Consider the following 25790-nt stretch of genomic DNA (forward strand, 5'->3'; position numbering starts at 1 on the left):
TCCCACCCATCAGCAGATAATTGGATTAAAGCTTCATTGGGCTTCCCTGGTGGCTCAGAAGGTAAAGCATCTGCCTGCAATGCAGGAGACCCGGGTTCGATCCCTGGGTCAGGAAGATCCCCTGGAGAAGGGAGTGGCAATCCACTCCACTACTCTTGCCTGGAAAATTCCATGGACTGAGGAGCCTGGTAGGCTACAGTCCATGGGGTCTCAAAGAGTCAGACACAACTGAGCGACTTCACTTTCACTTTTCTTCCCACCAGAGCAAGACCCAGTTTTTCCCACCACCAATCCCTCCCACCAGGAAGCTTACACAAGCCTCTTAGCCTCTTCCATCAGAGGGCAGACATAAGACGCAAGAAGAACCACTATCGGCTAGAACAAAAACCACATTACAGAAAGTTAATCAGGATGAAAAAGCAGAAAGTAATGTCCCAGATGAAGGGACAAGATAAAACCTAAGAAAAACAACTAAATGCAGACAGGCAACCTTTCAGAAAATTCAGAATAAAGATAGTAAAGATGATCCAGAATCTCGGGAAAACAATGGAGAACGTGCAATAAATATTTACCAAAGAAATACAAGAACTAAAGAACAAACAGTGACGAGTAATACGCTAGAAGGAATCAATAGCAGAATAATGTTCCTTACTCTGTAAACAAGGTCCCCACAGTCCTCACAGATATATCACACCAGCTCAAAGAGGAAAAAAGAAAGTGAAATCTTAGTTAACGGATTATCTCATTTAAATACAAGTGTGTTTAACTCTTAAAGAGGTGAACTTCAGTGCTCAGAAGGCCAACATTTGGTCCTCTGGAAACTAGAAACCATATTAGGAGCAGATTCTTGTTCATCCTGAGTTCAGAAATGAGGATGGTACCAGGAACAGAAAAGTGAAAGTGAAAGTTGGAGCTTCCCTGGTGGCTGAGATGGTAAAGCATCTCCCGCAATGCGGGAGACCAGGGTTCGATCCCTGGGTTGGGAAGATCTCCTGGAGAAGGAAATGGCAACCCGCTCCAGGAACAGGAGGGTAACTCAAACACTGTTGAGGACTTCCCCGGTGATCCAGTGGCTAAGACTGCAAGTTCCCAGTGCAGGGGACCCAGGCTCAATCCCTGGTCAGGGAACTAGATCCCACATGCTGCAACTAAGACCCAGTGCAGCTAAATAATTTACAAAAAAAAAAGCCTGTTTGTTGTGTAAATAGCAGAGGTGCTTTTCTGTGGGAGCCACCTGCCCTTGGCCCTCTGCCCTCCTCTCAGGTGAGTCTTGCTGTCAGCTCAGACTGCCCCGGGGAGAGATATCCTGGCCACTTTCCTCATCTGTGATAATAGATAATAGAGAATTCCTTCTTCGAAGGATCGCCGCAGGGACAGCGTCTGTGAATGCGCCTGTTTCCTTCCTCCCTTCGTGTGGACAGTGAGGGAGAGACCCGTAATGGCACAGCTCTTGCAGATCTCAGAGGGTCTGCAAGTTCATGTTCTCAACTGTTCCTCCACAGCACAGAGGTCAGAGTATTACCAGGATTATTACATAGCACCAGTGGAAATGCCGATGTCTTTATTTAACTCTTGGTTTATTCATTTTGTTTTAAAAATGAATGTTGGGGACCTCCCTGGCGGTCCAGTGGTAAAGAATCCACCTGCCAACGCAGGAACACAGGTTCGCTCCCTGGTGCAGGGAAATTCCTCATGCCCCAGGGGCAACTAAGCCTGTGCACCACAGATACTGAAGCCCGCCTGCCCTAGAGCCCATGCTCCGCAATAAGAGGAGCCACCAAAATAAGAGGCCCGCACCATGTACCACAACCCGAGTGCAGCAATGCAGACCCAACACGGCCAAAACTAAAAAATAAATAAGTAAATTATTAAAATGAAGGTCAGGGGAGTTATTCCTTAATGGACAGTCTCAGTTTGGCATGAAGAAGTTCTGCAGATGGATGGTGGTATGTGTGCACAGAGCTACGAATGTCCTGGAGACCACTGAGCTGTTCGCCTAAAAATGGCTAAAATGGTAGTTTTATGCTATGTATATTTTACCACCATTTTAACTGTTAAGGCCACAGTAAGTTGCAAAGTACACAATCGTGATGGTACAAACCATGAGCCAGAGGGGAGGCCAGGGGTCCGAGGAAGAGAGGGAAAGGAAGGGCTGGAGCTGGGACCCTAGGAAAGGACCGAGAAGGGAAGGGTAGGAAGCCTCAGAAAGAGAAGAGGCCCTGCTTAGATGTGGGCCAGAAGGGGGAGGGCCTGTGGGGAGGGGAGGGAAATCCCAGGCAGAAGGGAGTTCCAGCTGGCAGGCTGCAGGCTGTCTTCTCAGGAATTGAAGTCTCAGAGTGTCTACTGCACGCATTCCTCCACAGCCCCCAGGCCAAAAGTCAGCAGACAAGCGCTGGGCCTTAATTTGGGGCATCTAATTTTTCTATCAGGCGTCCCTGGTTGACTCAGTAGCCCCCATTCTGGCAGTGCAGAAGAACCCCTAGAGAAGGAAACGGCAATCCACTTCTTGCCTGGAGAACCCCATGGACAGGGGAGCCTGGTGGGCTTTGGTCAGGGATTGCAGAGTTGGACACAACTTAGCGACTAAACAACAAATCTTTCAATCTGTCCCTTACATCAAGACACTCAGACACACAGGCCCTATCCTAGTCATCAGTGGTGGGCCAAGCTCAACCGAGGCTATGAGGCCAACCTAAGAACCATACGACACCAAGTCCTGTGGATCTACCTGCAGGACCCCAGCACTGCCTATCATCTCTGAAGTCTAGCCTTTGCCCTCAGCTACTGGGAAGTGATCTCTAGGCCTCTGGAATGTCCTGACAGGAGTCTGTTAGTCTGGGGACTTCAGATGTGATCTTATGACAAGGGCATTGTGGTGGGGGTGGGGAGCCCTCTGGAGGGGCTGGAGACTAAAGGTATTAGCCAGAACCTCCCGGAAGGGCTGGAGAACAAACATTAGCCACAGGGGCCTCTGTGATTAAGCCTCAAGAACAACTCTGGACAGCGAAGGGTCTGGTGAGCCTCCCTGCTCGGCCATACTGTGTGTGGGTTGGGCAGAAGGTCTGTGTTCAGGGCTCCACTGGACTCCTCTCAACTGGGAAAGGACCACCAGACGACCCCAGATCAGCCAATCCCAGATGAGCCCAGAGTTTGCGTCCTTGGTTTGTGAATGTGTATCCTTTCTCTACAGTAAATCTGTAATCTTGGTGCTTCTCAGTTCTGTCTTTCTAGCAAATAACCCACTAAGGATGATCACAGGGACTCAGAACTCACAGCCGATGTCTGAAATGAGGGCAGTCTTACGGGGACCGCACCTTCCGGTAGTGCAGTTTGCCAACTCCTGGCTCGCCCACCCCCGACCACGTGCCTTACTATGACCTTCGTCATCTGCCCACCCCTTGCCAAACAGACTTCACCCCTGGTCCTCTCCACCTGCCCCCTCCTCATTCCTCATTCCACCCAGGGCACTGGAATTCTCCTTCCCAGACATCTAGTAAGTAAATTCCCTCCCGGATTTCAGACCTTTGATTCAATGTCACCTCCCTAGTGAGGCCTCCTCTAGCCCCCACCCCAAACTCCCTCCATGCCCACATTCCTCTTTGTCTGCTCTACTTTCTCCTCTTTGAACACCATCGCCATGTCCACCAAACTCTAAACTTAACGCATCTCATTTCTTCTCCATCTCCTCACTAGACGATAAGCCCTGAGGAGACAGGGATCTTTGCACTGTTTCCTCCTGTAACCCCAGGAACTAGAACAGTTCCTGGCACATGCTGAGTGCACAATAAATCCTTGTCGAATGAAGAACCTGCAGTACTTTTAGAAAACAGGCCACCCCACACCCACCTTTTCTCCCAGAAAGGCCAAGTCTGCAAAACAGGAAAAGTGACCATGCTTGGCTGGAGACCACTGTTGAGGGAGGTTAAAAAAAAAAAAGTCAAAAAAAAAGAGTCAGCAAGAGCTGAGACCTCCAGGAGAGAGCACCCTGTCCAGGCTCGGGGAGGAGGTAGGGTGCTAGTCTGGCCTGAAACCTCCTGGCTGTTCTGACTTCGGCAGGCCCCTTCCGCTCTGGTCCTGATCACTGTGAGGGGGTCCAGCGGGGGAAAAGGGAAGGAGAGAGAAATTCCCGCCGTTGACAGCAGGTGGAAAGAAGACATGGCCTCAGCAGGCAGGAGTGACTTTTATTTGAAACCAGAAAACACCCTCTTTGGGGGTCCATCTGTAACAGTTTAAAAAAAAGAAGAGAGAGAAACCAGAACCCAAAGGGCCTGGGGAGGGGAGGGGAGGGGAAGGGTAGTGGGCCAAGGTCAGGCCACGTAGGGGAAGTGGAGCAGCAGCCCCTCATGAGGTTGTAGGTTCAGGTGCTCCAGCTCAAGGGAGGTGCCCTCCTCACGGCCTGGCTGGGTGCTGAGCAGCAGATCCACCTTGGCTGGCAGGCTGGTGCCAGTAGGCAGGCTGGAGCCCCCCAGCCTGGCCATTTGGCTCACGTCCCCAAAGTTGAGCACTACGAGGAAACGCTCGTTCTGGTCCCACTGGCGGACGTAGGAGAAGAGGTCGGGCCCCGAGGAGAGATTGTAGAAGTCTCCGTGCAGCAGGGAGCGTTCCTTACCCCGCTGATCACTCAGCCGGCGGAACAGGAAGAGGAGGGAGTCAGGGTCCTCACTCTGGCCCTGCAAACGGTGATAAAGTGATAAAGATACTTCAGACAGGGACGAAGGGCTCCCCAGGGCACAAAGTCCTACCAGCCGCCAGCCCCCACCCCTTGCCCATCAGGCCCTGCCCATGGTAAACACTTACCTTCACAGTCATGCTGATGTTTATAGATGCTGAGTTGTTGGGAAAGCTGGATTCATCCCACGGCATGACCGGGGCCTTCATAGGCTGAAAACCAGGGAAAAGAGGACTTTGAAAAAAACCTGACTGCTCTCCAACTCGTCCCCTCATTTTCAGATTTATAACCTCCTCTACCTCAGGGCCTCGCACTGTCCCCTCAGCCTGGAGGGCGCTTCTCCCAGAGAGCCACAGGCCAGTCCCTCAGTGCACTCTGATCCCTGCTCAGGGACGTCCCTCAGGGTTTCTGAGGCCACTAGAAATAAAATCGACTGTATCCCCTACTCTCAAAGCCCCATACCCTGCTTTCTTCTGCAAAGCACATGTCAGCAGCTGGCATCCTCATTCTATGTGCTTACCATCTAAATTCACCACCTCCAGCTCTTTTGTGTACTGCTGTATCCTCTGTGCATAGCACACAGGAATTACCCCATCAGTTTTGTGGAATAAGTGAATAATGGGTTTTATAAATGGGCTTCCCAGGTGGCACTAGTGGTAAAGAACCCGCCTGACAATGCAGGAGACATAAGAGATGCAGGTTCAATTCCTGAGTCGGGAAGATCCCCTGGTGGAGGGCACGGCAACCGACTCTAGTAATCTTGCCTGGAGAATCGCTACGGAGAGAGGAGGCTGGCGGGCTATAGTACACAGGGTTGTAGAGTCAGACACGACCGAAGCAACTTAGCACACGCATACGCGGGTTTTATAAACATCAGCTCAATGTCAACCTCCAACCTTGTGGCTAAAGCCAAGTGGGAGCCTTCACGGTCTTACCAACCTCGGCTCTCACTGTGCGTATCTGGTCCCCTACAAAGCTCTGAGTTCCTGGACAGCACAGGGCCTAACCAAGAGTGGCCGGTGGCCAGTGAATGAACAAATTACTAAGTAACGGCTACCATACTGAACTCCTACCAGGGAGCAGGCATCGCATTTTAAATATGCCTTGTTTCAGTCATAACTACTCTGCGTGTGTTAGTCACTCAGTCGTGTCCGACTCTTTGTGACCCCATGGACTATAGCCCACCAGGCTCCTCTGTCCATGAGATTCTCCAGTCAAGAATCCTGGAGTGGGTTGCCATTTCCTTCTCCATACTACTCTATAAGGAATGCAAATATCGCAGAAAAAATGATTAAGAGTCAGAGAGAGAAAATAACTTGCCAAGGCCACACAGCGACTGACCAGGGGGCTGACTAGCAAACAAGCTTTCCTTCCCAAGGCTTATGGTCTGTCCGCCGCCAGCCACAGAACCACTGTGATGGACGAACACAACCTCTCCCCTTGTGCTGGGCAGGCAGCAAGCGTTACCTGTCCAGGAAGGCCAGCTCCCTCCAGGCCAATCTCGTCTCCGTAGCTGAACACTGGGGTCCCCGGCAGGGTGAACAGCAGCAGCTGGTAGAGTCGGAGGAGTTGGGGCGACACAAAGGACGTCAGGAGCCCCGCCTGAGACCCCTGCAGGAGCGGACGCACTTGTGAGCCCCGGAGCCCACTCCTGCCTCTGCCTCCCAATACCCTCTCTCCCAAACGGCCTCCCGCCCCCTCTCCCACCACTGCGGTACGCACACTCCAGCTGCACCAGCGGCTGCCGAAGGCGTTCAGATACTCGGTGACCAGGAGATTTGTATGACTCCCAGTTAAGTCAGAGTGTGACAGGTAAGAGCTAGTCAACAACAGGTCCTTGGTGGGTTCGAGCAGGCTCAGGATCTGCTGAAGGTCGGAGGAGTCTGTGCCTGCAATCAAGAGCCTGCACAGAACAGAGTGGGAGTGAAGGTTAGTACGGGAGAAGAAAGGAGAATGGAGGCGAAGAAGATTCTCTGGGCTAGGAACTCCCCCCTCTCCTGGAGCTCACACTCCACTGGGGGGTTCCCAGAGTGGAGCTGAATTGGGGAGGCTGGGGTCTGGCACCCACCGATCCTCACTGACGCTCTTAGTGATGTTCTGCCACTCAGCCAAGAATGAAGGCGCATTCTAAAAAGAAAAGAGCAGACTCGTGAGGAAGGGAAGGCTATCAGGCCCTGGCAAGACTTTTGTTCTCACATGGAAAGGGTACTCACTGTCAGATTCTGCACGTCCCGGACCTGAAACCCGTCCACACCGGTCTGCAGCCAAAACTTCAGAGCTTCCTATCAGGAGAAAGGCAGAAGTACAGAGGAAAGCTATCACTGCTGATGGAAAGGCTCAGAAGATTCCAGCCCACATTAAATCTTGCCTACCCTATACTTCCCCATGACCTCAGGAGAGGCATTTGCCTTGAACAGTCTCACTTTCTTGCCTCTACTATAAAGCTTTAGCCTTCAGTTCCCCTTTCATTCTAACCCATCACTAATCCTTAGTGATACAATGCTCTTCTCTACTCCTCCGCATGGTAAATCGCAAAGCTTTACCTTTAACACCTACAGAAAAGGCCTATACGCTAAATGTGAACTTCCTTCAACACTTAGCATATGTAGAATGTTGATATACTCATTTTACAGATAAGGAAACAATGTCAGAGAAGCAAGGAGGCATGCCCAAGGCCACAATCAGAGAGCAACAGTGAAGGGACCTAAAATGCTAACCAAGATCCCAAGATGAGCATACTTACTCTTCTCCCAGTTTCTTGGAGCCTGGGGAGGGTCTAAGTAAAAGAGCCTTTCAGAACAAGACTCAGGATAAAAGCCAAATATTCAAAGCACAGCCCCAGGGCAGTTTACCCAATGATTTGAAAAGAGAAGCCAGCTCTGCAGAATAGGCCCAGGCTCGAAGCCCTGGCATTCATGCTGCACGTGACATGGGCCCCCACCCCCCCCACACCCCGCCCTCTCTTCTGGGTGCTCTCTCTGCTCCCTGCGTTCTCTTCTGGTCTCCATCTTCATCTAAGGCTACCACACTTCACGCCTTAACATCTAAAAACGTTCTCTTCTCAGTAACTTTTAAAGGGTCTTCCAGCAAGTGGCAAGGAATGAACCAAATGACCCCAAAGGTCAACTGAAATGCTGGGAGTACAGAATTCTACCTCAGAATCCTGGCTGCCAGCAGAGGGTCAGTCTGCCTCCATTTTTGTTCTACCCCTTCTGAACTGGTCAGTGCCCTAGAACCCAGGCATTAGGAGCTGGGATGACTTTCAAAACCCCACCCCCAGTCTACCGGGTACAGAGTTTGAGCCTTATACCTTCAGAGAAGGCAGATTTGAGATTTAAGATTAGTTGGGACCTTCAATCCCAGGGCATATTAAAGCCCCTCTGAACCTTAGCTTCCTCACTATACAGACTTAGGATATGGGTAGGAACCTTGTTTGGTTATAGAGGATTAAAGAAGGTATATAGAAACACTCGGCATATTCTCAGACACATAGGAAGACCCCAATGCTTACAATTTCAGACTGGGCTACCTTCCAAAACACATCAAATAAGAAATGGGAAACCAGACAGGACAGGATTCCCACAGAGAAAGGGCTTCCTCTGCCAAAAAGAAGAAAATTCACATCTGAAAAATTCCATCCTGGCACTGTCACCCTCAGAGTCAGGGAAACAGGTGGTCAGAAAAGGAACAAACAAAAAGAGGGATGTACTGCTTGCCTATCCTTCCGCCTGTGGGAAGAGCGTGCCTGCTGGGCTACAAGGAGCCCGGGGCCCCTCGGGCGGTGCCAGGCTGCATTTACAGAACTCACTACGAGAGGACCAAGCAGCCCCAGCGTCTGGCTCCCACCTGCCGTCAGCGCCAGCACACTCACCTTCACTTTGGCGGCCACAGTGTCAGTCTGAGTGGATTGAAACCAAGGGCTCTGGCCCTTGTAGTTGGGAGTGAGGTCCAGGATGACCTGGATGCCTAGAACAAAGGAGGAAGAGGTGGTTGATAGAAAGACTTTAGGAGAAGGGAAAAGGAAGAAATCAACAAATACAGTGGATAGCATACTCCCTATGTATTGGCACAAAAGCTTAGATTTGAACCCTGGTGTAACTCATTTCATTGAAACAAAGATATGAGCAAGTATGGGGGGGAGGGGAGCAGTGTTGGGAGGGAGCACTGTAACAGAGAAGGCTAAGCTATGAAGCCCTGGCCCCCTCATGCCCAAAGTGAACTTTTTTCAAAGTAAGACAAGATTTTTACTTGAATTTTTTTTTCCTCCAAAGGATCTACTCTTAAGTTTTACAACCACTGATTTAGCAAAAACCTACATTTTGCAAATAAGGGCACTGAAGCCCAGAAGCTAAATAACTGTACATCCAAGTATACGAAGTCTCTGAACCACCTGACAAATCCACTTTAAGTTGAAGCCTAACGAACCTCCCCTGGACTTGCCCCAGGAAAACTGTGAGCCAGTCAGCAATAAACCAGACAAAAATCCTCTCTGGCCTTTTCCGTGGCCAGAAGCCCAAGTCCTCTCTAGCTGCTGCTTTGCAAGTTCTAGGACACCCACCCTTCTTCTTCGCCGAGTGCAGGAGACTCTCAAAATCTTCCTGGGAGCCAAAAATGGGGTCGATCTGTTCCAAGTTGGTCTCTGTGAGGTCATCCTCCTGGTTCTTATGAATTGGGCCCAACACAACACCCTTCACCTTCAGGGTGCTTAAGTAATCGAGCCGCTCCTTTAGGCCTGAAATGGAGAAGCAAAGTTCCAGTGAGGCCTCGCCTAGGCCCCTGATCACCGCTATGAGGCTGGATCACCAGACTGAGACGCTGACGTAAGGCGGCTAGCAAGTTGCTTCAGAAACACGCTGCGGCAGGCTAAGGGCGCCGGGAGGGGGAGGGGAGCCTGCTGAGTAAGCCACCCGCAGGAAAGAGCGAGTCGGGGGCAGCTTCCTTCAAAGAAAGCAAGGAGGGGCTACGTCTCGGGAAGCGGTCGCCGGTACCGAGTAGGGTAGAGAACCGTCTGAGTCAATCTGGGAACAGAGGTCGAAGCTGGCGACCATTTAAACTAAGGGCCCATGGGGTGGGAGGCGGGGACGCACGGGGAGGGAGATGAGGGCACCCAGACTCACCCGCTAGGTTGCCCGCATCGTGGCCCAGGAAGGCCCGAAGGTCTCCAATGCGGTAGAGGGCGCCCTTGTGCCACCATCTTTGCTCCGGCAGCTCGCGGCAGCGAGGCGCCTGCACGATGATGACCACGGCGCCGGCCAGCATGCCCAGCCAGCCGAGCCAGAAGAGCAGCAGCAGCGCCCAGCGGGTGCGTACCCAGGCGGGGCTGCCCGCCACCTTCAGCAGCTCCTCTTTAGACAGGCCCGTGAACTTGGCCTCGGCCGCCGCGTCCGCCTCATCGTCGGCCACCTTGATCTTCACCAGACCATTCTTCTCGGTGCCGCCCGCCACGACCACGGCCATCGCCGCCCCAGACGCCGCGTTCATCGGCTGCTTCTCGGGTTCCAGCTCGTTCAGTTCTACTTCCTTCATGTCCACCTCGGTGTCCTGACTCATGGTGCCTGCGGAAACGGAGACACGACGCGGTCTGCGGTCAGCTAGTGGCTGGACACCTGCCCGGATCTCCTGGCCCCAGAACAGACTCGCAGGCTTCCGTGGCTCCGCTTAGGTTCCCCGACCGAGTCTGCGGAGCGGCCGGGAGCGGCCTCGGGGCCTGAGTAAGGGAGCCCCGCCCCGGCCCGCCCCTGCTTGTCCCTTAAAGTGGAACCTCCTGGGTTGCTCTTTCAGGGACTGAAAGGGTGGGCGGCGGCCGAAGTAGTAACGTTTGGGAACTCAACTCCGATGGCTGCGTGATTCAATTCCCCTGGTCTGTTTCCTCATCTGGAACCTTCTAGCCCTAACGTTCGGACATTCAGAAGGCAGAGCACGGAGCCACCTTTAGGCAGGAGGAGTCTGTAATCTGTCCCGCACCGAGCCCCCGCTGGTCCGCCCGCCGCCGCCTAAGTGGGCGTAAAGGGGATATCCAGAACTGCGGGGGTTCCGAGGCTCTTCTTTGCCCACCGGACAGTTTGTGACTTCCCGGGACACCATCTTCCATTTACCCTGGCCACTTGAACTCAGAGTCAACGAAACTCAACTCAGCCCTTTCCCTCACCGGGCCTTGTCTTCTCAGGCCTCTGGGACTTGGCACTGGACCCCTGCTTTCCCGCAGGGCTTACTCCCACTCTTTCAAGATATCTTGAGTGTAGTTCAATTAATTCATCATGCAGCAACTATTTACTGAGTGCCCATGCAATAGTGTGCTTCATTAACTTTAGTGAATTAACCCTAATCTAGTCTTCTTCATGATATTTTCTGATGAACCAGTTTGGACAGAATTGCTGACATTCCCCATTTTACCCTACCCAGCCCCCACTTTCTGGCGCCAGGATGTCGGGCAGCTAGGAATCCGACATCCAGAAGAGACTGATGGATAATCTCGGGACTGACAACATGCAGGGGCTGGGCCTCTGTTGGAGGCATCCATCTTCTCACTACAGATCAGAAGGTGCCAGGGCCAGACTGTTCCCCACTTTGCAGGGCCTCCTTCCCAGTCCCTTTGCTGTGCTAGGCCTTGGAGGCAGCTGGTACTGCTGAGGCCTTGTTGGCATGTGGCCAGGCACCTTGGACTTGTGCGTTGTTCAGTCGCTTGGTCATCTGACTCTTTAAGACCCCATGGACTGCAGCATGCCAGGCTCCCCTGTCCTTCACTACCTTTAGCCCAAACTCATGTCCACTGAGTCAGTGATGCCACCCCACCATCTCATCCTCTGTCACCCCTTCTCGTCCTGCCTTCAATCTTTCCCAGCATCAGAGTTTTTTCAGTGAGTCAGCTCTTCGCATCAGATGGCCCAAGTATTGCAAAGACCTTGAAGACCATCCAACTTCTCCCCACAGAGGACCCCGGATTGAAGAGTGAGACAAGGTTCAGCCGGACATCAACACCATGAGGTGCCAACACTCTCAGGAACTTCTTGTTCCTAAGCAGCGCCAACTGGGTTATTTTCAGAGAGGACCTGAAGCAAGTAAGTTCTTTCTCCCTCTCCCACCTGGGCTGGAAGCCAAGATAGCTGTATATTTGGAAGAAAACAGAAACCAAGATCTGAAGAAATAGAAGTGGTACCAAAGGAGAGCAGAGACAGTGAAAAAGCTCACCCTCTGCCCTTCCCCTTCATTCCTCTCCCTTCTTCATACCAGACTCATCCCCATCCCCCACCGCAAGCAAGCGGGTAGAGGCTGGAGTTCAGACCTGTGCTCAATGATGATAGCAAGTCCAAGGTGCTCTGGCCATATGCCAAATAAGTGCCAACCAGGGCCCCTGAACAGACTATGAAAGCTCAAAGTTGAAAGCTCAAAGTTAAGAACTGTGGGGTCAGACACTCTGAGATGGTTCAAGGTAACACTCCCATACATACACACAGTATCTGACTCACAGTCCCCCACAGCTCCAGAAAGATGAAACCAATCCCCCCAGCATTCAGTAAAGAAGCTAACAACTTGCCTCCCCAAGTTTATCACCCACCACACCCGTCACAGGAACCACCCTCCAACAACATCAGCCTTCAAACACCTGTTAGTCCTGCCTCATAACCAGCTAGGTCAGGCCTCTGCATCTTTGTTAACGTCATCCCCTATATGTTTGACCTTCCTTTTCTGTCTCATAAACTCCAATTCATTCCAGACCTAGCTCAAATGACAGCTTCTCTCAAATCCCCAGAAAGAATTACTTTCCATCTACTGGGCACCTATCTCTTCTACAATTCACATCCTATTTATTACTTGTCCCTGTCTGAGTGTCAGCACTTCAAGACAAGTGGCAGAGCCTTGTGCTACCTGTTGATGAACCTGCCTGCTCAGAAGGAGGCACTTTATAAGTGTGCGGTAAATAAGTGCTATTATCATCAAAACGCGGTATTTCCCTTAGAAGCAACTCAACAAAAGTAGCATGTATTTGAAAAGAAACGTGCACCTCAGTGTTCACAGCAGCATTTACAATTGTAAAGATATGGAAGGTGTCCTTCAACAGACAAATGGATATAAGAAGATATAGTATATATATATGGAATACTACTTAGCCATAAGAAAGAAGGAACTTTTGCCATTTGCAGCAACACAGATGGACTTTGAGGGCATCATGCTAAGTGAAATATCTTTCTCAGACAGAGAAAGATACATGCTGTATGATATCACTTATATGTGGAGTCTAAAAAAATATAACAAACTAGTAAATTTAACAAAAAAGAAGCAGACTCGGATACAGAGAACAAACTAGTGGTTACCAGTGTGGCGGGGGGGGGGTACTCTATAGGGGTGAGAGACCAGGAGGTACAAACTACTGGATATAAAATAGGCTCAAGGTTGTATATACCATGGAAAATATAGCCAATATTTGGTAATAACTGTAAATGGAAAGTAACATTTAAAATTGTATTTAAGATTTCTTAATTAAAAAATTACAGGAAAAAAGTAGTATGTGAAGATAAAGGAATAAAGTGAAAAGGAATTTAAACATTGTATGGTATCAAGAGGAAGCTGTTTATGCAGGAAAACAAACCAAGACTTGTAACTGTTCAACTAAATAAAACAAAGTGATAAATCTGGTTGAAGGGGAGGACAAAAAAGAAACAGAGCAAGACAGCAGAGAAAGAGGGCTGAAGGTGGCGAGGGATCCTACAATCCTACAGTGTATGTTGCTAAATACAGAACTTAATATTTACTATAGAATTCAAAGTATATAATTTGTTCAAGAAGAATTTAGCCTCTTGAAGCAAGGAAAAAAGTAGTTCAAGAGTCCAGAGCCAATAAGGACAGATTCAGTTCAGTTCAGGTCAGTTCAGTCGCTCAGTCGTGTATGACTCTTTGCGACCCCATGAATCGCAGCACGCCAGGGCTCCCTGTCCATCACAAATTCCCGGAGTTTACTCAAACTCATGTCCATCGAGTCGGTGATGCCATCCAGCCATCTCATCCTCTGTTGTCCCCTTCTCCTCCTGCCCCCAATCCCTCCCAGCATCAGGGTCTTTTCCAATGAGTCAACCTTCACATGAGGTGGCCAAAGTATTGGAGTTTCAGCTTCAGCAACAGTTGTTCCAGTGAACACCCAGGACTTATTTCCTTCAGGATGGACTGGTTGGATCTCCTTGCAGTCCAAGGTACTCTCAAGAGTCTTCTCCAACACCGCAGTTCTAAAGCATCAATTTTTTGGTACTCAGTTTTCTTCACAGTCCAACTCTCACATCCATACATGACCACTGGAAAAACCATAGCCTTGACCAGACGAACCTTTGTTGGCAAAGTAATGTCTCTGCTTTTTAATATGCTATCTAGGTTGGTCATAACTTTCCTTCCAAGGAGTAAGCGTCTTTTAATTTCATGGCTGCAGTCACCATCTATTAATCAGGTCATTAAAGTCTTCAGGACTTTACACTCATTCAAACAAATTGTGGGGGTGCGGGGCAGTTGGGGCCCTGAAGTTCAGAGGGCTAAGTCCACAGAAAAAGTTCCTTTCTAATCCCCTGTTGCAAAAATTTATGTCCCATGTTTCCCAACAGGTGAGGATTACTTGATCTTAGCCAAAGATATGGAAGTTTTCCCTCTTCAGTGTGTTTAAAAAAAAAAGATTTCCAAAAACAGAGCAAAGACGGGAAGATAGTTAGAAACTTAGGAGACTGTCCAACAGACTCTGCAACACTGCCAAAGCTGAAGGTATAATTGCAAAGACCCAGGAAAAAAGCATCCAGGCTGTACCTCTAAACTACCCATCAGCCTTGAGGAGTTTAGCCATTCGAAAACTGGATGATGGCTGAAGTTAAGGAACTGAGCACTTGGAAGTCAAAGTGCCGCCGAGATGAAAGCAGAGAAGGAACGTGACCCCAACCAAAGGGGCGCACTTGCATGCTCGCTTCGGCAGCACATATACCAAAGGGGCGCGCTTAGAAGCAGTGTTGGAATATTATTTGTTATTACAAGTCCTGCAGGAGGGACACTGGCTGGTGAAGAGAACTGTCAGAGTTGTCATACTTAAGGGTGAGGAATGTGAGTGGGGATAAAAGCCAGAAAGAATAAAGGGAAAACAAGCAAAGCCTTCTCGTCGCAGAAGAGAAATGAATGCACCATCTGCAAAGTATCTCATACTCAAATAAACTGAACAACACTGAAGCAAGTCATTCTCTCTAATGCAACCAAATATTAAAAGAGAAACACCAGAGATACAGATCAATTTATGGACAAGATAGAGAAGTTATTACTCTTGGATAGATGACATCAGATATTCAACTGATCAGAGAGAAGACTGATCTCATCAAAAGGCTAACTGGTAGTAAGAGATTAAATGATTCCTTAAATGAACACTGAAGTACTCCAGCACCAGCTCCTTCTGCAGTCCTGGTCACACAATACTGGTGGGTATTGTCAGTTTCCCCATCTCCTGTGCTCTTCAAACTATCATCACATTCTTTGAAAGGAAGTCACTAAGTGCAGCCACACACAAGAGGGATGAAATTACACTCTGCCTCCCAGAGGGAGGCGTACCTTCATAAATTATTTGGGATTTTTCTGTGCAGAAGATTTCTCTTTTCCCTCTCATATATTTATCTATCTATTCATTTATTTATATCAGTATGGATTCTTGGATAATTATTTTATACTTTGGGTTAGAATCGAACACTGTACTGCTTTCTTGCTCCAATTATTCCAGCTTTTGCCACTGTGAGCTCTCTCACTTTGGCCACTGCATCCTTTTAACACATGCCCCTTTCTCCTCTTCTTTTTTTTTTGAGCATTTTACTTTCTGGCACTATAAGATGCTTCAGGTTCATCTTGTATATTCTCTAGGGCCCCAGCCCTAGAAACAGCATTTCTCCAAGGAGCCGTAGTCCGTTTTATTGGAGAATAGTATTAGAAGTCAAGATATGGGCACTCAGGCATCTTTTGAGGAACGAAAGTTATCCATCAAAAATATGTCTTGGGAATTCCCTGCCAGTTCAGTGGTTAGGACTCTGTGCTTTCACTGCTGAGGGAGTGAGTTCAATCTCTGGTCAGAAACTAAGATCCCACAAGCTGAGTGGCATGGCCAAATAAATAATTAAATAATTTATATATATATATGTATGTTTTTTTCTTGTATACTCCATGTTTTTGGGGGTGGTTGGTGTCCTATTTTTAAAATCTTTCCTTCAAGGCCTGAAAGATATTCATCTATACATTCTACAGAAAAAAAGGCTTTATTTTTGACATTTCAATCCTCAATCCATTTTTAATTGATGTTTACTTATGGCATAAGGTAGGGAACTAATCTCATTTTTTCCAGATGGATAATTATAATGCAAGGAAAATGCATCCATAGTACTACCCTGGTGGTGCAATGGACAGGAATCCACCTGTCACTGCAGGAGACATGGGTTTGATCCCTGGTCTGGAAAGATTCCACATGCCTTGGGGCGACTAACCCTGTGTGCAACAACTACTAAGCCGGTGAGCAAGTACTAAGCCTGCTCACAGCAACTAGAGAAAGCCCAAGCAAAGCAATGAAGACCCAGTGCAGCCAAAAATACATACAAACATGTGTATATTTGGTCTCTGTCCCTCGTTACTGACACGGAGCTCCTAACTCCCTTAGAATCTCCTGGGTGACAGGAATGCCTTTTGCTCTAATGACGCCACTCCTGATGGGCTCCTAGATAGCTTCAGGATCGGGCTGGTTACCAAAAAGGCATGACTGGACTGATGAAACCTCCAGTCCCACTCCCCAACCTCTGGGAAGGGGAGAAGGGCGAGAGATTGGATTAATCATCAATGGCAACGATTTAATCAACTGTACCTGTATAACAATACCTAATGACGATCACATCTACAGTTTCCGAGTTGGTGAACATATCGAGGTGCTGGCAGCGTGGCACCCACACCCCCACTCCTTGCACCTAGCCTTCTTCCATTTGGCTGTTCCCAAGTTGTAGCCTTCATAATAAACTGGCAATAGTAAGTAAAATGCTGTACCTGACTCAGTCCCTCAAGGAACCCATTTACTCTCAAATCAACTAAATGACCCCCAAATCTTTGTCAAATATTATGACCCACTAATTTCTAGTTAATTCTGTATTTCTAATTATCCAAAATTAATCTGATCCTGAGATTCCCACAACCCCCTACAGCCTCTCCTCCTCAACCCCCCTGCTCAGGATCACAGTTCAGTGAGTGACACAGCTATTCTTCCAGTTTTCTAGGCCAGAAGCACATGGGCAATTTTCTTAGCTCTTGTATCTTCCTATCCTCCCTGTCCAGCTAGATGCTGGTATAAACTCTGTAGCCTGATTAATATAGGTACAATATCTCCACTTAGGAAGAAACACACACACACATACACACTCAAGCTTCTGCTGCATGCTATCATGAAACTCTCTAAACAAACTGGAAATGGTTCCAAGTCTCCACCCAGACTTAAAATGTGCCAGTTCTTGCTCCTGCATTCAGTATTTCAAATCATGTCTTATAAATATATTTATACAAATATATTTACATGAATATTAATAAATGTATTAATAAATAAACCAAGCTCTCAAGCACTTTTGATTTTCACAGACATTCAACATGGCTAAATGTTACCAAAGCTTTCCAGCAATACAATCCTAAAGACATATAATGAGGTGTTCAATATTCACTTCCCGAACATAAACTCTTCCTTCATTCCCTCAAGGCAAATAACTCAGTATTTGAATTGTTCTGCCCACATCTGTCCCAGCTCCTATCTATGCTCCTTTTAGGGTCAGTTATAGAAAAAATCTTAGGGCTCCATAGAGGGAAACAGGTGCCTAACTAAATTTTTAAAATATGTTTTTATCACGAAGGGCCACGGTGGGTGTTGACACGATGTGATTTCTGCCCAATGCTCTGAATGTCAAAGTGAAGAAATTCAATGAAGTGGGGGGCGGGGGGGGGGGGGTGGTGTGGAAACATTGGGAGTAACTATGACTCTCTTAAGGTAGCCAAATGTCTCGTAACAAAAACAAAGAAAATAAAAAATAAAGAAAAAAATAAAGTATGTTCTTATATATATATTTTTAGTTAATTATTTATTTATTTGACTGTGCTGGGTCTTAGTTGCAGCAGGCAGGATATTTTGTGAACTCTTAGTTGCGGCATGTGGGATCTAGTTCCCTGGAGAGGGATAGAACCTGGACCCCCTGGATTGGGAGTGTGAATCCTTAGCCACTGGACCACCAGGGAAGTCCCTGTTTTTATATTTAATAAGGTGAAAAGGGGGTATATAATGTTGAGAAGTAGACATTTAGGGACAAGTATGGAATAATAGAAACCTGAATTTAAAATAGCTCCTTACATTGCATCTAAATTGGTTAATTTCAACAACACTCTGTAAAATAATTTGAACTACAGAGAAATTAAAAACAAACTAAAAAATGTAAACACATCACTAAGAAGGGAAACCCTCTTTTCTAATTAAAATAGAAACTGTTGCACTAATGAAATGCTAGCTAGAATGTAACCAGTCTGAGAAAGGAAATAAACCTCTTCCTTGAAGAAACACATACTCCTAGGATAGGAACTAAAGAATTAACAGCTACAGTCACCTGATTACCACAGCCTGATTTTCAGTTTCTTCACCACTGTTAAGTCCCCAATGACATGTGCCCAGAGGTGCTGCAATTCCAGGCTGTGATATTGATATTTGGGACTTCTCTGGTGGCCCAGTGGTTAAGACTCTGAGCTTCCACTGCAGGAGGGCAAGGGACACAGGTTCAATCCCTGATCAGGGAATTAAGATCCCACATGCTGTACGGACCAAATACATACTTGGTCTTCAGTCCTCTTTCCTGGCACCAGGGCCTCTAAAATCTTTGGAATCTCTAGAATAAAGAGTGGAACTGTCAGCCTCACCCCTCACTCTCCAGAGAGGGTAGAGGAGCCGAAGCCTGATTAATCACCAACAGCCAATGATCATGCCTGTATAATGTAAAAGTCACTCAGTCATGTCCGACTTTTTTGTGACCCCCATGGACTGTAGCCTGCCAGGCTACTCTGTCCATGGGATTTCCCAGGCAAGAATACTGAAGTGGGTTGCCATTTCCGTCTCCAAAAAATGTCTCTTTTAAGCTGCCGTATACACTAGCAATGAAAACTATGAGACCTAAGATTAAATCTAACAGTGAATAGATGACTTCTTTATGAAGGAAAAGATAATATCCTACAGAAAACACATTCAAACAAAAAATAAAGGGAACCTAGTATATGCCAGGCACTGTTCTATGAGGCGGGGTGGTAGCAAGGAAAGAGAGCCTGCTTTCATGACGTTTAATTTCACCAAGTGAAAGAAAGAAAATTAAAGAATAAATCCTCAAACACCCGTAACCTGTCAAATGATTACAAGTGCTGTGGAAAGGCAGAGTACGATGAGAAGGAGATTACTTGATTCAGGAAGGCGTCTCTGATGAGGTGATATTTGAGCAAAGACCCAAAGAGGGAAGCGAACCAGGGAGCTTCCTAAAAGAAAGTTTTCTAGGTGAGGGAACAGCAAGTGTAAAGGCCAAAAGGAGAACCGTCTCATAATCGTAAACAGAAAGATTTGATGTCATAAAGAAATTAACGCTCCCTGATGAAATAAAATTCTAAGGCAGGATAAAAAAAGCTGACATAAACTTTCCCTGGCCGCTTTAGCCACTGCCCTCTCCCCTTTGGTGTGCACTGTGGATCTGCATGAACCAGATCCCCTCAGAAGGCAGAGCAATGCCTACTTGCAAAAACAAACAAAAGCAACTTCCTCCTGGCACCAGGAAGGTAACTCCTTAGAAAATAACATTCCTTTCTCAATTCTGTAAGGGGTCACAATAACTCACAACTTGCCTTGCTGGACTATGTTACTTTGATGTAGGACCCTTTGTCTCAAAAATTTCTATAACTCTGCTTTGACCTCTACCAGGGGAACAGTCCTCAGAGCTTTCAGAAAGATCGTCTCCTGGGTCATAATCCTCCAGCTGGCTTAAAGAAAATTCTCCAGTTCTTTCTTAGATTGACTACTGATTAATTTTTTTCATCAACATCCCCAGACAGTCTATCAATCCACTGCAATTCCAATACAAATCTTAATGTCCGTTCTTGGGAACTTTATGATTCTTTAACACATGTGTAAGAGATAAGGGCTAAAAACAGTAAAGATATTTTTTAAGTAATACTTTTGAAGACAAATCCTACCATATATCAAGCATGTTATATTCCTAAGTAATAACAGTAGCATGCTAAAGTAATAATCATAACATGAAATAGCCAAAGGAATGGACAAATGAACCAACAGAACAGAATATGAAACCTGAAAGAAACTCATGCATATTTGAAACCTTAAAATATGCACAGATAATATTACAACCACTGGAGGAAAGAATAGCTCTTCACCAAATGGCACTGAAAAAATAAAGTTAGGTGACTACTTAAAAGTAAACACAATAATATATTCCAAGTGGTTAAAAGACCTAAATATGAAAAGCAAATATTTTAAATTTTTAGAAAAAAATGAGAGTATCTTTCTGATTTTCAAGGTAAGGAAGGAGTTCTTAAACAGACACAAAAGCACAAACCATTAAGAAAAGAATAAATTCTACACGAAAAATCTGCACATCACAAGAGACCATAACAAACTGAAAAGACAAGCCACAAAAGGTAGAAGGCATAGTATCTGAAACTAATAAGACAACAGAGTCTTGTATAAAACATATAAAGTTTCACTGAAAACCACTAAGGAAAAAGGCAACAATTCAGCAGGAAAAACAATTTACAGACTAGGAACAGTAAGTTCACAAAATTGGATACACAAAAAAATGGCCAGTGAACTCTTGACAGATTACTTATTAGTAATCAATAAAATGCAAATTACAATCACAAAAAAAACAATTTTATGTCCATCAGATTGGCAAAACATCTGACTGAACCAAGGGATGACAAGGGCGTGAAATTGCCTAAGTGGCAACATTAACTGGTATAATCACTCTAGGTATGCAATTTACAAAAGTTTGTAGAACTGAAAATACTCTTAGATGTTACCTATCAATGTCACTCCTGGATTCATAACCCAGAGAAACTCTCATAAACATGCAGAAAGCAACATACAGAGGATTTCACTGCAGTACTGATTATAGTAGTAAAAACTTAGAAACCTGTAAAAGGGTTTATCACTAGGGGACAAAATAATTTGTAGAACATATCTAGAGTATATAAAAAACTGAATTTTAAAGAGCTAGGGCACAAAAAGACAGGCAAAGTGTATCAAAAATATAATGCTAAAGAAAAGGGAGAAATAGGAAATTCACCTTAAAATTTTTTCCAAAAACTAAATGACACAAGAGTACCAACAGTCTCCTTTTTAATGACATCCTATCCCAAAAGAAAGAACCACACCCTTCATGGAGGAACTTCGGCACCTGGTGGACTTGGGGAATGGATGGAGAGAGCCTCGAGTTTATCTCCCTGTTCCAAAATTCCACTTAATAAAAGCATCCTCAGGTAAAGGATTTACGAGATGTTAAATGATATGAACAGATAATGATCTTGGGCCAAAACCCAAAGGAACAACCTATAATTAAGATTCCCTAACCAACAAGGACCAATGTATAGCAACTATACTCAATATTTTACAATAACCTATAAGGGAAAAGAATCTGAAAATAATATATATATTCATATATGTGTACATGTGGTTGTAGCTGCATCACTGTGCTGCTTACCTGAAACTAACACAACACTGTAAATCAACCATACTTCAACTGAAAAAAAAAAAAAAAGATTCTCATCAGGCTTTGCTTCCCAAACTTCCATTCAAGGTCACAAACGCAATCTTAAAGATGTTCCTTTAAAAATTTCACAAATTTGGCTCCTCCAAGACCCAGTCTAATCCTTCTCTGGGAGAGCTTCCAACTGGCATATTCCTCCCCGGGCTTCAGGAAATAAGGAAATTCTGTTCCCAGATTGAATCTTTGCCCTCCAAGCTCACTGCCGGGCACTGTGCGTTTGCACATTCCTGCTCCTGGACTAATAGAGGCAGTGCCTCTTGCTGCCAGGAGAGGGCAGAACTATTCCCTGAGCAGCTGCCATCCTCAGAAAGATTCCTGTTGGAAGAAGCTGGTTTGTAGCTCTCAAGTATTTCTTCTAACAACCTCTTCAGGAGCTTCATAACATAGGGCAGGTAAACACTGAGTTATAGTGACATGCTGAGAAAGATCGAGGGCAGGAGGAGAAGGGGGTGACAGATGATGAGATAGATAGCATCACTGACTCAATGCACTTGAATCTGAGCAAACTCCGGGAGATATTGAAGGATGGGAAAGCCTGGCGTGCTGCAGTCCACAGGGTCTCAAAAGAGTCAGACACGACTGAGTGATTCAACAACAACAACAACAGTATATATATAGCAAATGAAGTCATGGTAATAGATAAATTGTTCAAGGCAGAGTGAGAAAACAAGTGGATCCAGAACAGAACCCTAAGTGCAATGGGTTAAAAAAAGAATGGGAGGTAAGGAAGTCAATGGAGTGGGGATGGAACAGTTTCAGAGATTCCTACTTTCTCTTTCCCAGACCAAAGGCTCAATGTGGGGACTTCCCTGGTGGTCCAGTGGTTAAGAATCCCCTTGCAATGCAGGAGACACAGGTTCAATCCCTGGTTGAGGAACTAAGATCCCACGTGCTATGGAGCAACTAAGCCCATGCACGACAACTAGAGAATCCCTGTGCTGCCAGGAAAAGTCCCACATGACGATTTTGTGTGATGCAACTAAGATCTGATGCAGCCTAAATAAATAATTAAAGACTCAATGTAGGGGGTTACTTCAACTCAGCAATCTCAGTAAGCTGAGGGACCAGGGATATGATCACCAGATAAGAATCCAGGGACTTCAGGGAAATGTCCTGGGATGCAGGACTTAACCCCTGGCAAGGATTCCAGTGGGTGGGGCAAATCACTGTTTCGGTGGCTTATAGAAGCTTTGAGAAAGCAATGGCCTATGCTGAGTGAAACAGATATGCTTGAGTTGCCCTAATAGATGACAGAGGAAGCAATAAAGAGCTGAAGAAAGCAGACATGCTGGAATGAATATATTACGTGAGGCTAAAAGACCCATTAGAGAATTGTGTTCCAAGAAAGAGCTCAGAGGACACAACATTCACCAAGGCCATCAGGAATGCACTACTGATGGGGCATCAGTATCACCTGGAAGTTCAGTGGTGGTTCTCCTCTACAGGCCGGGAGACCAAGTCACAGAGCTGACATCCTTACTTCCCGCTCACCCCCATCAAGTAATAGTGAAGCCAAAGTCGCTCAGTCGTGTCCGACTCTTTGCGACCCCATGGACTGTATAGTCCACGGAATTCTCCAGGCCAGAATACTGGAGTCGGTAGCCTTTCCCTTCACCAGGGGATCTTCCCAAACCAGTGATTGAACCCATGTCTCCCACATTGCAGGCGGATTCTTTACCAACTGAACCACAAGGGAAGCCCAAGAATATTGGACTGAGTAGCCTATCCCTTCTCCAGAGGATCTTCCTGACCCAGGAATTGAACTGGGGTCTTCTGCATTGCAGTGGATTCTTTACTGAGTTATCAGGGGAGGCCCATCAAGAAATACAGGAGAGGAATTACAGAGGCACTGCTTAACTGCCACAAGTCAGAAAGCTGTAATTATCATAAGGCTGGCAAGATTGGAGGGTTAGCCATGGGGCCTGGGACCCGTCAGAGACAACTGTAGACATAACAAACAGTGGTATCCCTAGGGGGAAGCCAATGAGGGTGCTGCTGAGTATCTACAACCTGAAGGGAGAAAGAAAAAAGGAGCACAAGGCTCAGGACAGTCACCACAAGAAATAATCAAAATCTCTTTCTTAGTTCCTGGGGTCTGAGCCAATTTTCACATCCCAAACTCAGTTACTGAAGAGGTAACCAAGTCTCTAGGGGAAGGAGCATGAAACTATGATTCTCCCAGTTCTTCCCAAAAAGGAACTCATCATCTACTAAAAGAACTATACATTTGGAAAAGGAGAACATGCAAACATTTTGAGGATTTTAGACACAGGACCTGAACTGACACTCATGCCTTGAGGCCCAAAGCATCATCATTATTCCCATTAGAAGAGGTAATTTCCGCAGTTCCCAAGTGTTTAGTGGAACATACTCAGGAGTAACCTCTACATTGGGTCCTTGGCCTACAAGAGAAGGGCTATCACAATGGGAAAGGCAGAGTAAAAATCTCCGAAACTCCCCCACTCTTCAGCCATGATAGTAAATAAAAAGAAATTACCACAGCCTAGGGAGTAAGGAGAGAGGGACAGAGATTAGAGCCACCATTAAAGACAGCAAGGAAACGTGGACGGTGATGCTTATCACAGCCACTCGTGGAACTAAAACTCCCATCTATACACCAGGTGACATGGTAAGTTGCCAAATTTGAGTGCGACTCAAGAATACAAAAGTGCACTGCAGGTCCAGGTTGAAATGCCTGAAGCCCTGCCACTTGAACCATCACATCCAAGAGACCGATTGGGTTGGAAAAATACGCACCGTGGAGCCTATGGCAAGCCCCATGGGCAAAGCAGGTGGCTGAAACTGTAGAACAAGGTCAAGCTGTTCACAACAGAGAAATACATGCCTTTTGAGAAACAGCTCTTGGCGTGTTATTGGAACACTTCATTATGAAACACTAACTAACCAAGAACGGCCCCATTATGAGTTATATCAGCCCTGCTGCCATTATAAGTTGGACCTATGAAGTCAAAAAGTCAGACCAGACCAGCAGCAGTCTTTCAAAAAATGGAAATGGTACCTCCAGAATCAAGACTAAGCAGAACCAGGGGATACAGACAAACTGCACAAGCTGGTAGCCCAGACCTCTCGATATCCACCGTATTTGTAAAAGCATCCCCACCCCTTGTGCAAAAGAACTCGCAGTCATCAGGAATGTCCTGTATAACCTGCTGTAGGAGGAAGTAAAAGTTCAAGCATGATTTATGGACAGGTCAACTTATGAGTGCCAACTGAAAATGATGACGGCCACATTCAGAAGAGGCCTTGAAAGACAGTGGAGACAGAACATCTGTCAGCTACCCACCTGACGATCCACCTCGCGCAGAAGCAGAAATGGCCCAAGGTGAGACTATAGACACACTCTAGGTCAGTGGCCAATGGTCTGGCCAGCTGAGGAGAGGGCTGGAAGGAAAAGGACTAGAAGATCAAAGGCTGTGAGGGCTGGGGTGGAGAATGGTGACGGACATGTGGGAGAGTGCACAGAGCCAAAGATTTCTGCATCACACATGAGTGCCCACCAAAAAGAATCCACCGCGAAAAGAAACAAACCACCAAACAGACGAAATGACTTGGCCTTCATCAGAAAGCATGCCAGGATTCAAACCCAGGCATTCTCTTAGTGAACACAATGACTTATAAAGAAAACGTGTAGGGACTTCCCTGGTGGTACAGTGGCTAAGACGCTGCACTTTCCAGTGCAGGGGGCCTGGGTTTGGTCTCTCTGTGGTCGGGGAACTAAATCTTACATGCCATAACTAAAAGGAGTCCATGTGCTACCGCTAACCTGGCTCAGCCTAATAAATAAAATGGGGGGGGGGGGGATGTGTTAACTCTTATTTGTATCTCATCCTTTGAAAATTTTTCTACCTTTTCAAATAATTGATAATGTACCTAAAATATAATTTACTCTAAAAACCTTCATATCGTAGGCTGTATCAGCTTTTTTGTTTGGGGTTTGTTTTTTTTTTCCCCTGTGCCACACGGCTTTTGGGGTCCTAGTTCGCCAACCAGGGACTGAATCCAGATCATCAGCAGTGAAAGTGGTTTTTTTCTTAACATATAGGAAAGAAACAAGCAAAAGAATCTGGTGACCACTGCTCTATTCTGCCATTACATAACTACTAGTTGCTGAATTAACAGATACGCTTGTTAGCCTAGCTCTGGACTACTTCATATGGTTTATACCTCTTACAAGTCTAAAACTAAATTCTTTACTAATGAAGCCATAATTTATAATGCTTATTTTTTTCCAAGGGAGAGATAATTCCACCGACGTTATAGCTAACAAATCTCGTTTA

At 46.4% G+C, this 25790-nt stretch overlaps 1 protein-coding gene and 1 non-coding gene across 2 annotated transcripts; both read right to left on the reverse strand.

The window, feature by feature from the left end:
- Positions 1-4161: 4161 nt before the first annotated feature.
- SLC3A2 (solute carrier family 3 member 2) lies at positions 4162-10363 on the reverse strand. The gene is made up of 9 exons (XM_061165272.1): positions 9787-10363; positions 9228-9401; positions 8541-8635; positions 6883-6951; positions 6738-6796; positions 6392-6572; positions 6137-6280; positions 4798-4881; positions 4162-4670 (listed from the first exon to the last, which is right to left on the reverse strand). The coding sequence occupies exons 1-9, from the start codon at positions 10217-10219 to the stop codon at positions 4308-4310; spliced, it is 1602 nt and encodes a 533-aa protein (XP_061021255.1). The 5' UTR covers positions 10220-10363; the 3' UTR covers positions 4162-4307.
- A 10726-nt stretch (positions 10364-21089) lies between these two features.
- Positions 21090-21275, reverse strand: LOC133041001 (U2 spliceosomal RNA). Its single transcript, XR_009689093.1, has one exon. It is a non-coding gene; the product is annotated as a U2 spliceosomal RNA (small nuclear RNA).
- Between the last annotated feature and the right edge of the window lie 4515 nt (positions 21276-25790).

This window comes from Dama dama, chromosome 2 (genome assembly GCF_033118175.1).
Source record: "Dama dama isolate Ldn47 chromosome 2, ASM3311817v1, whole genome shotgun sequence".
Lineage (NCBI taxonomy): Eukaryota > Metazoa > Chordata > Mammalia > Artiodactyla > Cervidae > Dama > Dama dama.